Source organism: Thamnophis elegans, chromosome 13 (assembly GCF_009769535.1).
Source record: "Thamnophis elegans isolate rThaEle1 chromosome 13, rThaEle1.pri, whole genome shotgun sequence".
NCBI classification, from domain to species: Eukaryota; Metazoa; Chordata; class Lepidosauria; order Squamata; family Colubridae; genus Thamnophis; species Thamnophis elegans.
Genome location: NC_045553.1, coordinates 32,375,071 through 32,387,533, shown reverse-complemented (window position 1 = coordinate 32,387,533; position 12,463 = coordinate 32,375,071). Strand labels below are relative to the sequence as shown.

The window sequence follows — 12,463 nt, the reverse complement described above, 5'->3', positions numbered from 1 at the left end:
GAGAGAGTTGGACTCCCTAGAACAGGGGTTCCTAAACCCCAGGCAATGGCCCTCTACTAGGTTGTGACCTATTCAGAATTGGGCCATGCAAGTGACTGGCTGGAACATGCGCAACTCAACTTCAATGAGTGGTGGGCTGTGAGCACTCGTGCACATGCACGCCAGGTCACCACTCACAGAAGTCAAGCTGCAGACTTGCACACCGTTTGTGCAAGGGCTGCATGCATGTGTATGTGTATGCATCGGCCCGCCACTCACTTGGCCCACTACTCCTCTCCCTCCCCGCCCACCAAGCCACAAAGGTTGGGGACCACTGCCCTAAAATCTCTCAGGGTGTATCCTTTAGGATGGAAATAGTAAGGGTTTAGTCTGGCAAGATTCTGTCTCTTGACTCTAAGCAAATAAAGAACTGAACTTTTTACTGAAATGCTCCTAGTTTAGGTTTAGGTTTAGGTAGTTTATTTATATGCTGCCCTTTTCCCTGGGGGGACTCAGGGCGGCTCACAGTTCAAAAGGAAGGGAGGACAAACAGAGTAAACACATAAGACAGTACATCGTTAAAAGCACAACATTCATACAATTCGGGTGGGGTTGAGGTCTCTAGCCCCAGGCCTGTCGGGACAGCAAGGTTTTAAGGGCTATGCGGAAGGTCTGGAGGGTGGTGAGGGTACGAATCTCCACGGGGAGTTCGTTCCAGAGGGTCGGAGCTGCCACCGAGAAGGCTCTCCTCCGCGTGGTTGCCAGTCGACATTGACCGGCTGATGGAACTCGGAGGAGGCCTAATCTATGGGATCTAATTGGTCGAGTGGAGGTAATTGGCAGTAGGCGGTCTCTCAAGTACCCAGATCCACTACCATGAAGGGCTTTGTAGGTGACAAGTAGCACCTTGAAGCGTACCCGGAGATCGACAGGTAGCCAGTGCAGCTCGCGGAGGATAGGTGTTATGTGGGTGAAACGAGGTGCACCCACGATCGCTCGCGCGGCCGCATTCTGGACTAGCTGAAGTCGCCGAATACTCTTTAAGGGCAGCCCCATGTAGAGCACATTGCAGTACTCCAGCCTAGAGGTCACAAGGGCACGAGTGACTGTTGTGAGAGCCTCCCGGTTCAGGTAGGGGCGCAACTGGTGCACCAGGCGAACCTGGCAAATGCCCCCCTGGTCACAGCTGACAAATGGTGTTCAAAACTCAGCTGTGGGTCCAGGAGGACTCCCAGGTTGCGGACCCTGTCTGAGGGGCGTAGTTATCCTAGTTATCCTTGGGCTTAGCCTGACACCTGACAATTAGCCACTCCTGGTTTGGAGTAATCAGATTTGTAATTCAAAATATCTGAAGCACAGAACAATAATCTATTCCTACGTGTACATATATGCCCTTTACTATATGAAAACAATATGAACATCTTTGTGAAGTCATAAGCAGTTGAACTAACTCAAAACAGACTTTGCCTTACTTACTTGATGCAGGAATAGAATCTACCATATATCTAAAGCATAACACTGACTGCAACACAATTATTGGCAGGGATTATCTTCTTCTTGAAGGTGAACATTTCTTTCAACTCACTTCGGAAGCGATCGTGCAACCAGGCATAAAGGAAAGGATTATAGCAGGAAGAGCTCATGGCAAACCAGTGGCAGAGCAACTGCAACAGAAGGAAGTATTCTTTGTTAATGAGGTTGATGTTGATGTCACGGATGATGTTGAAGAGATGAATGGGGAGCCAGCAGACAGCGAAAGCAGCCACCACCAACACCAGGAGGCGAAAGACCTTCCTTCTTCTCAGGCGGTCAAATTCTGCCTGGCTTTGTGTTGGATGACCCGGAACGACGCGGTTCTTCAGCTTGATGGTGATGCAGATGTAGGAGAGAGAGACAGCTGAAAGAGGCAGGATGTAGGTGATGATCAAGGTGCTGTAAGCATAGGCCAGGTGCTCCCTCTCTTCTCCTATCCAGAACTCCTCGCAAATGGCAAAACCTTCCTTCTGGAAATCGACATGGTAGGTGTGGGCAACAGCTGGAGCTACCAGGGAACACGAGAGCAGCCAAATCCCACCAAGGACATACACACAAGTTGTAAATGAGATACGTTTCCTCAGGAGATGCAGAGTGGTGTAATATCTGGGAGAACAGAATAACAGAATTACAGAATAACAGAGTTGGAAGGGACCTTGTAAGTTTTCTACTCCAACCCTTTTCTGAAGCAGGAAACCCTATACCATTTCAGACAAATGGTTGTCCAACCTCCTATGTCGGAATACCCACAACTTCTGGAGCCAAGGTGTTCCACTGATTAATTGTTCTGACTGTCAGGAAAATTCTCCTTTGTCCTAAATTGGTACTTTTCCTCCCCCCCCCCCCCAATTGTTCAAAGTTCTTTCCTTGATTAGTTTTCATCCATCCAGCAGGGAGCAAGAGAAATGAGTATGACCTCTCCTCTTGCTCTTTTATGGAATTCTTCCTGCTTCTCAATCATACCCTAACCAAAGCTTTATAGGGTGCCATCAAATCTTTTAGAAAAAAAAAACATATTGCGTTAAAGTATTAAAACAATAGAAAAATTAAAACAGAGAGGACAACTTCCAAGGGCAGTAATAATTAAAGCAAGAAAATGCAGCATGAAAAGCAATCATGTTCTTCTGGACATCATCATTATCACTGTTGCCATCATTATGGGCATTAGGATTAATACTGATATTATGGACATAATAATAGGAACTTTCCCGGATGCCCAGGGCATATTCAAGAAACAATAACCTTAGTATATATAGTAATCAATAAAACAGCAAACTCAATTCACGGGGCAAGTAGAACCCAGGAGAACAACAATTGTTCTTCCCCAGCACCTTTTTACTTTTAATTGGGTGTGAACCTAGATAGCAATAGCAATAGCAGTAGACTTATATACCGCTTCATAGGCCTTTCAGGCCTCTCTAAGCGGTTTACAGAGAGTCAGCATATTGCCCCCAACAATCTGGGTCCTCATTTTACCCACCTCGGAAGGATGGAAGGCTGAGTCAACCCTGAGCCGGTGAGATTTGAACCGCTGACCTGCTGATCTAGCAGTAGCCTGCAGTGCTGCATTTAACCACTGCGCCACCTTGGCTCTAGATGTACTACCAGAGGTGAATTGCTCCTGGTTTGGCCAAACAGGCAGTGGTATTTTGGCCTGGGTCACAGAACTGGCAGCCACCCAGGCTGGCCACACCCCCAATCCGGTTCTCCGGTTGCCACTGCCGTTCCCAGGATGTTGTTTAGAAGGCACAACATGGATAGTTCAGTGTAAATTGTTCTGTGTATGTGCAAAGTGAAGGGGTAGCAAAACCGGCAACAACTCACCACTATGTACTATCCCTGTAATACATGGTTGTCTTTCCAATTAGCATGCATTGTTACCCCTAGCTTAACACTTAAGAGCTTTGGTGAATACAAATATTGATTGGTGGCTAACCACTGCATGCTCACCCCGATCTCAGGTTCATGTCTAAACACAAATGTCTTCTCACGTCACAAAAATAAATTGCTAGCGTTTCCTGTTTCTATGCTCAGCATAATGCAAACCTTTGTTATTATTCAAAGCTTTACTGCAGGTACTCTGGCAGTTCTGTATGTGGGCTTAATTTCTAGAGTAGCATTTGCTGCTTGGGAATGATATTTACCCATCTCAATAATACCACCAGGATCAGGAATATATCAAAATAGCTTCCATTGGCAAATCCTTGGTTATAATATGGGACTAATAGATGCTCATCTTGATAATGCCTCTCAGACCTACAACTTTATCTGGGAAAGTCACCAAAGTCCAGGATTTTAGCTATGGTGATTCAAGTATCATTGATGTTATTCAGAGGCGCAAACTTCCTGGTAACTAGCTATGTCTGGCCTTGCATAATCTCCATTGTGAAGAAGTGGACTACATAATTTCCAACTCCCTTCCGTTGTTATGATTTATTGATTTAAGGTGTGCTCTTCAAAGGAAGAGTAAGATTGCACACTACATAAAAAGTATCCTGGGCTTTTACTCCTGTGTAAGTGTGCATAAAAATGTAACGTTTAGCTGACCCAGAGTGTCACCTGCACCATTTTCTCTTGGGGAGTTGAATTCTTCTTCTTTTTTTTTTCTTTTTTTTTTTAAATCTATTTTATTCATTTTCACATTCCATTTTACAATCACTTATATACAGGGTATTTGCTATAAAAGAAAAATATATATAAAAAAAAAATAAAAAAAAAATAAAAAAGAAAACACAACTCATCATTCACAACCCCACCTGACACTTCCATCCTCCATACACCCCATCTACCCCCTCCAACTTTCCTTTCCTCCTTCTAACGCTCCCCTCCTACTTCCCTTTCCCCTCAAACCTTCCTTCTCCCCTTACTCCCAACACGCCCTCCTTGCATTCCCCTTACTCCTTCCTTACTCCTCCCTCCTCTTTCCCTCTACCTCCCTCCTTGGTGTATTCCTTTATTCAAGTGTTGTTTATTATAATCTGATAAAAAGTAAAATAAACCAAGGGAAAAAAATTATAAAGAAAGAAAAGAGAAAAAAAGGGAAAAAAAAGAACAACCGTATATAAGTGCATTCTTGTTCTTATTGCGACTATGTTAACACCCATCCACCCACCCCCCATAAATCCCCATCCCTACTCCTCCCGACTTCCCAGGGCCCACACCTGGCACTGCCTTCTATCTAAAGTATCTTATGTTCGTATGGATTAAAAATAAAAGTAATATATTAAAGGAAAAAAAAACCAAAAAAAAAAAATTCTTCTTCTGATATTTGCTTCACTGCTTGGCCCAGGCCAAAGATATTTTCTGGCTTAGCTTTGGTAGTGCTGTCAGTTAATAAAGATCTGCATGAAACAATAAGGAGCCAGACACAAATATTGGGGCAAGAATTTCCATTGCTAAGCAAGGTTGTCATGCTCCATTTTATGATTTTTTTTGCCATGGTTGTTAAGTGACTCATATGGTCATTAAACAAATCCAGCTTTCCTGACTGATTTCAGAAGCCAGCTGGGAAGATCATAAGTAGCAATCATGTGCCCACAGGACGGGGCCACCATCCTAAATACGTGACAGTTGCTAAGTGACCAAATTTTGTTCACATAACTGTGGCGATGTTGCAATAGTCATAAGTGCGAGGACAGGCCTTATGTTATTTTTTTTCAGTGCTGTTGTAACTTCAAATGGTTGCTAAATGAATGGTTGTAAATCGAGGACTACCTATAATGATCAGTTGCAGAAAGTACCGCTTTATAAAACTTTAAGTAAGGACAAACCTGGAATATTGCATCCAGTTTTGGTCACCTCGTTACAAAAAAGATGTTGAGATTTTGGAAAAAGTGTAAAGAGCAATTAAGATTATTAAAGGCCTGGAGACTAAAACATATGAAAAATGGGTTTGGCTAATCTAGAGAAAAGAAGGACTAGGGATGACATGATAGCAGTCTTCCAATATTTGAGGGGCTGCCACAAAGAAGAGGGAGTCAAACTATTCTCCAAAGCAACTTGAAGGCAGAACAAGAAGCAAAGGGTGGAAACTAATCAAGGAGAGATCCAACCTAGAACTAAGGAGGAATTTCTTGACAGTGAGAATAATTAAGCAGGGGAATCGCTTGCCATCAGAAGTTGTGGGTGCTTCATCACTGGTGGTTTTTAAGAAGAGACTGGACATTCACTTGTCTGGAATGTTCTCCTTCTTGGGCAGGGGGTTGGACTAGAAGACTTCAAAGGCCCCTTCCAGTTCTATTCTGAATAGATTGAAATTTCAGACTGGAGCACAGAATCCGGCAAAACCTTCAGGGTGCTGATGTGGATTTAGTCCAGCATTCTTTTCTTCCCCCATTCCCTGCTTTGATTTAATTTACGTTTTATTGCTGTTGGGTTTGATTAAATAAGAGAAGAATGACCTAAGGTAAAACACATCCCTGAATGATCCTTGGCCATTGCAATTATCCCATCAGCAACCTCATCACAGAATAAAATAATGGGGACAATTTATATTGGGGAAGAATGAATCAGAGAGGCTTTTTTCTTTCTTTTCAGGTGGTCAATTAATATCACGCACAGCAGGTTCTTCCTGGCCTCTCTCAAAGCCTGCCAATAAACCAAAGCTCTTCTCTCACTTTAAAATATATATGCCAAATCTTTCTAAAGTTTGATTTTTCTGTGACAAAGGCTACTTCCCACTGCTGAGCTGTTAGTAGAAGCTGATATTCGCATGAGAGTTGCTGCCAATTGCCAGTTTCTAACCTGCTTAATAGGGGCTCAGTGGCTAAGACGCTGAGCTTGTTGATCAGAAAGGTCAGCAGTTCAGCGGTTCGAATCCCTAGTGCTGCATAACAGAGTGAGCTCCCATTACTTGTCCCAGCTTCTGCCAACTAAGAGCCGAGGTGGGGCAATGGTTAGGGTGCAGTACTGCAGGCCACTTCAGCTGACTGTTATCTGCAGTTCAGCGGTTCACCGGCTCAAGGTTGACTCAGCCTTCCATCCTTCTGAGGTGGGTGAAATGAGGACCCAGACTGTGGGGGTGATATGCTGACTCTGTAAACCGCTTAGAGAGGGCTGAAAGCCCTATGAAGCGAATATAAGTCTAACTGCTATTGCTATTGCTAACCCAGCAGTTCGAAAGCATGTAAAAATGCAAGTAGAAAAATAGGAACCACCTTTGGTGGGAAGGTAACATCGTTCCGTGCACCTTTGGCATTTAGTCATGCCGGCCACATGACCATGGAGATGTCTTCGGACAGTACTGGCTCTTTGGCTTTGAAACAGAGATGAGCACCAGCCCCTAGAGTTGGGAATGACAAGCACATATGTGCAAGGGGAACCTTTACCTTTAACTTGCTTAATGGCCTCTGCAAAGTTTAACAGATATTGTATACTTTGAGGTTGTCTTTGGACAATACCAAATAAAGGGGAAAAGATTCAAATCTGTACAGGCCAGAGTAATATAAGCCTGTTTCCGTCATAGGAGACTTTGCTAAATGAAGATTTGCTTCCTTCTCTACAAGGTAGTCACTGATCAGAGGAAACACATCACCAAAAATCCAGGTTTGCCCAGATTTATGTATATCCTACTAACCAACGTCATCAGTTGCCGCTTTGAAAAATGATCAATTCACTGAAGTACCCTACCATTTCAAAAGCAACAAAGAATTACTTTCATAAATTGTGTTCGGTTCCTCTCTTCCCTGCAAAGCTGTGCTGCACTCACAGCTAATTTGAGAATGGGAACTATCAACCAGGGATGATCACTGTCTGCATTCTGATATTGAATTATGATCCTGTTCTCCACGGAAAAACTCTCCTTGAAATTGGAGGGGACACTGGAAAAGATAATCCTCTGTAACTACTGGGAGAACATTCATTTGGTTATGGAGAAATTTCTTCAAGGGCAGTGAACAATATAGCAACATTTTCTCCTTTATTCCCTGTAGGGCCTCCACTGAAGAAGCTTCTCCATATGAAGAGCTGTCAAACCACAGAATTTATTCTTTTGATGAACACGGAATGGAGCATGTGAGCAGTTCTCCTACAGTCTTGAGTTCTCTGAAGGAAAATGAGATTAAAAAGCTAATAAAAATAGTATAAGCACCTTAAGCTAAGAAAAGGTAGCTTCTTCTCTGAAGTTTTGAAGCCTTTCAGATGGTACCACCACCTTTGGTTATGGAGAAAACTGCCAAAGACTTTTTTTTGCCACACTTGTTAAGTGAATCACTGCAGTTGTTAAATTAGTAACACAGTTGTTAAGGGAATCTGTCTAGGAAGGTTCTCAGTCAGTGGTGGGATTCAAATAATTTAACAACCGGTCCTCTGCCCTAATGACCAGCTAGTTGGGCGTGGCTTGGTGGTCTTGTGACTGGGTGGGTGTGGCCAACTCAATGTCACTCAGGTCAATGGGCGCTTCGCCTTAGCTGTTACAATGTAATCAGGGTTAACTGGAGAGGCAGTTTCTGTAAGCAGGGCAATAAAGATTAGGCTAGAAGCAACACTAGAATGTTTCCTTCTTGCCTTCCTTACAAGATTAGCCCTGTAAAGTGGGAAAAAAACAAAAGGAGATTTATTCCAACAATCGGTTCTCTGAACTGCTTAGAAAGTTACCAACCGGTTCTCCCGAATAGGTGCGAACTGGCTGAATCCCATCACTGTTCTCAGTCATCAAGGTGTCATGGTTGTCCCAAAATGCTTTTTAAGAGGCAAACTGGACTTATCCAGGCAAACTTATCCATAAGAAGTGAAACATCTTCAAAGAAAAACCCAGAAAGTCCAGTTGCCTCTTAAAAAGCACCTTTGGGTTAAATGGGTCTGGTTTCCCCATTGATTTTGCTGGCCAGAAGGTTGCAAAAGGGGATCGTGTGACTCCGGGACACTGCAATCATCATTGAGCCAAGGTGGCGCAGTGGTTAAATGCAGCACTGCAGGCTACTTCAGCTGACTGCAGTTCTGCAGTTCGGCTGTTCAAATCTCACCGGCTCAGGTTTGACTCAGCCTTCCATCCTTCCGAGGTGGGTAAAATGAGGACCCGGATTGTTGTTGGGGCAATATGATGACTCTGTAAACCGCTTAGAGAGGGCTGAAAGCCCTATGAAGCGGTATATAAGTCTAACTGCTATTGCTATTGCTATAAATGTGAGTCAGTTATCAAGCAGCCAAATGTAAATCACAGGATCATAGGGATGCTGCAATGGTCATAAATGTGAAAAATAGTCATACGTCCCTTTTTTCAGTGCTGCTGCAACTTCAAAAGGTCACTAAAGGAAACGTAAGTTGAGGACTACCTGTGTTGGTCTTTGATATACTTAATGAAACTATTTGTTTTTTAAAGTACTCAACATAGGGAAGGTTGAAATTCCTTTCCTATCCCCTCTGGAGACTTCATTGCATTAGCATCAGAGCCCTTGCAGTTTGTGATAGTCCTAATATATCATTTTAAATTAAGTATGGCCCCAAAGAAAAGAAACTTGCTATTGCTTCCACATGCCAGCAACATCACACCTGTAATTAGCATTGCTTTGTTTTGAGTCAACTCTGATCTTGTATGGTAGAGAGGCATTCATTATCCCTGGCCTGAGATTACCCAATGCACCCACCCAGATTTGATGTTTAGTTCATGAGAAAGATGTTCCTTTTCTCTCTCATCTACTGTTTCACTGAGCCATCACATCTACCATTTACGAAGGCCAACACGAGTGGAATATGCTGCACATATTGGCTGTGAAGGTTGGACCATAAGAAAGGCTGAGCACCAAAGAATTGAGGCCTTTGAACTATGGTGCTGGAGGAGACTCTGGCAAATCCCTTGGTCAGTCCTAGAGGAGATCAAGTGCTCTTTAGAAGGCCAGATCCCGAAGATGAAACTCAAATACTGTGACCACCTAATCAGAAGGAAGGACTCACTGGAGAAGAGCCTAATGCTGGGAATGATTGAGGCAAAAGAAGAATGGGACAACAGAGAATGAGGCAGCTGGATGGAGTCACCGAAGCAGTCGGTGTGAGCTTAAGTGGATTCCAGAGGATGGTAGAGGACAGGAAGGCCTGGAGGAACATTGTCCATGGGAATGCGATGGGTCGGACACAACTTCACAACTAACAACAACAATTGGAACTGGGATTAAATCCAGGTGAATATATGGACAAGAATCAGATGTAATCTAATTTTGTCCTGTTATGGACATTACAAACACATTAGCCTGGAAAGGTTGAGGAGTTGGTCCTTATTTTCTTTCACTAGAGGGGCTCTGGATATCATTAGATCTCTTATACAATCTGGCCCATTGTTTTCAATAAATATTGTTTGCAACTTGGCCCAGAGTACCACGAACCCTCTAAAAGCCCAAACAGAGACTCTCCAGAAGGCTTCAAAGATTGCCCTAGAATTGTGGCTTCGTTCCATAGGGTCGGATTGACTCTTGCAATTATTGTTATATTTTAATTTTTTATTTAGTCCCATCAACATCCATTTTTTGTCTTGGTTTTATCTACTTTTTGGAATGGGTCCATCTCCTCTTGGATATACTGTTCAATATATTGGCAGAAAGTACAGAGTACAAGTTGCATCCCCAACCTTTGCTAGGACTATGTTGCTATGGAAATGTTCTATCACAAACTCCCAGTTCCAAACAGTTTCTACATTTGTCTGGCTTTCCAAAGGCAACAGCTGCATTTGGTGACCATGGCACCAATTTTTTTTGGGTGGCAAATAATAAGGTATCACATTATTAATTGAAGGACAGGGTGCAGTGAGAAGACAGCTATCTCACTCTCTCAGCCCACCCATGGAGGAGAAAAGGTGTAAAAATTAACTTATTTACCAAAGCAGTTGGCCACAAGTTAGAAAAGAGCAAACAACGGGATAATCATGATCAACCAGTAAATGCTCTCCTTTTAAATCTCTGCTGGAAATACAAGAAGGAAGAACAAGTTTAATCTCCAACTATAACAAGTTCCTTCCCAGCAGGAATAAAATGAAAACAGTAGGACATTTATAGAACATAACAAAGAACATTGACCTATCATACCAAAACCTAATGGTAAGTACATACTTGGCAGGCAGAGAGCCCCAGGATCAATCCTCACAATTTGTGAGTAGATTTGGGAAGAGTGAGGAACTCTTGATCAACTTCCTGGAGAGCTTCAATCCTTAAGGGTAATGGAAACATCCCAGCTACATGCCCTCAAGATGAGTTGCATTTCAACTTAACTAGGGAAGGTCAATGATGGAATAAGAAGTCTTCTGTTCTGTCAATCGTGTGTTTCACCATTGAGCTGCAGAGCTTCCTCTTAACACAAAATCTAAATTTGCACATTGTGTTAAGGCATAACTTATCTAAACATGGTTTCCACACTCGGCCAAACCAAATATGGGAAATGCACAGCAGGTCAAATGAATCTAATTCTATAATTAACATGCCAAATATGACAGGTTAGGGTTAGGGTTAGGGGTGTGAACCGAATCTCTCTTTAGACCAGTATTTCTCTACCTTGGCAATTTGAAGAGCTGTGAACTTCAACTTCTTAAATTTTAGGAGTTGACATCCACACATCTTCCAGCTTGCCAAGGTTGAGAAATCCTGCATTAGACTCTTAGTTAATAGGAAATATTTGTTTACCTGTCCACAGCAATGGCAGTAAGTGTGAAAACAGAGACATAGACGGTCATGGGTTGCATCAGGAACACAAAGTAACACAGGAACTTCCCAAAGATCCACCCCTTGGGGTTGAAAGCATATGCAAGGGTAAAGGGGATGCAGGTTGCGCACATCAACATATCTGAGAAGGCCAGGTTCCCAATGAAGAAGTTGGTGACGTTGTGCATTTTCTTGGTCTTGCAGATGACATAAAGAAGAAGATAGTTGCCAAAGATGCCAACAAGCACCACCAAGGTGTAGCAGGGGATGATCAGAGGTTTGAAAGACTGGATCAGCTGCACACCAGTAAACTGGGAGCTGAAATTGGAGCTGTTCCTTAATTCTACCCCAGAGCCGCTGCCGTTAAAGAAGCCAGTATTCCAATGGCTGCTGGCTTCCATGAGTCAACCACAACAGAAGGATTTAACCATAAGTAGAATAGACAATTTTTTTTTTACTTTGAACTCTGCCTCACATTGTCTCAGCAAGTAGTTGACCTTCTTGGGGATCAAAAGCTAAGCAGGATTGGTTCTGCTTCAGATATGAATGGGCTGTAGACCACACTGACACGTTGAAAGAAAAATATTTCAGGAGAAGGTAACAGCAGTCCACTTTTCTACTGTTGCCCAGAATATTATATAGACGTGTCTTAAAAGCCACCCAAAATCATGCTCAACTTGGATGGTGGAGTAGCTTTAGCATTGTTTTACACCAGTCAGATAGGATAAACAAGATATATATTAAATACTGGGTTTAGCTTGGTTCAGTTATCTATATTTCAGAAAGTTCCTTCTGTCCTGATGCACTTCCATATTCATGGGCCATCTTTTGAAGGACTTGTGTTTGAAGCCGGCACCGTAGGATTGAGAGGAATTACTTTCAAAGGCCATGGGTTTGAGTCCTTTCCAGCTTATTAGGCTTCTCTGCCTTTTGATGCCTTCCCCATTTTCTTCTGAGTTGCTTCTGTAGCTCCTCCGTAACTTTACTCTTTCATCTCAAGATCACAACCTCCTTGTTTACTTTTTCAAGGGAAGGATTTGGCTGCAGGGGTGCCTGAAAACAGCAATTTAAAAAGAAGAAGAAAAGGGAGAGAGAGGCATAGAATGACAGGGAGTCGGTAAACAGCTTTTCCTAAAGACTGACAAACTGAAAAATACGTTAGCAACACAGTGGGCTCCAAACTGCACTAATCAGAGCTTACATAACTGTGTGGCAAAATGTTGGTGGCATGAAATATTCAGCAATAAATAAATAAATAAATAAATAAATAAATAAATAAATAAATAACATGCTTTTCTAAAAATAGGAGAAAGGAAAATAGGTTAGGAAGG

The 12,463-nt window shown here is 42.8% G+C and overlaps 1 protein-coding gene across 1 annotated transcript; it reads right to left on the bottom strand.

Annotated features, from left to right (window-relative positions):
• Positions 1-1,484: 1,484 nt before the first annotated feature.
• LOC116516421 (prolactin-releasing peptide receptor-like) lies at positions 1,485-11,533 on the bottom strand. Its single transcript, XM_032228885.1, has 2 exons — positions 11,115-11,533; positions 1,485-2,118 (listed from the first exon to the last, which is right to left on the bottom strand). The coding sequence occupies exons 1-2, from the start codon at positions 11,531-11,533 to the stop codon at positions 1,485-1,487; spliced, it is 1,053 nt and encodes a 350-aa protein (XP_032084776.1).
• Between the last annotated feature and the right edge of the window lie 930 nt (positions 11,534-12,463).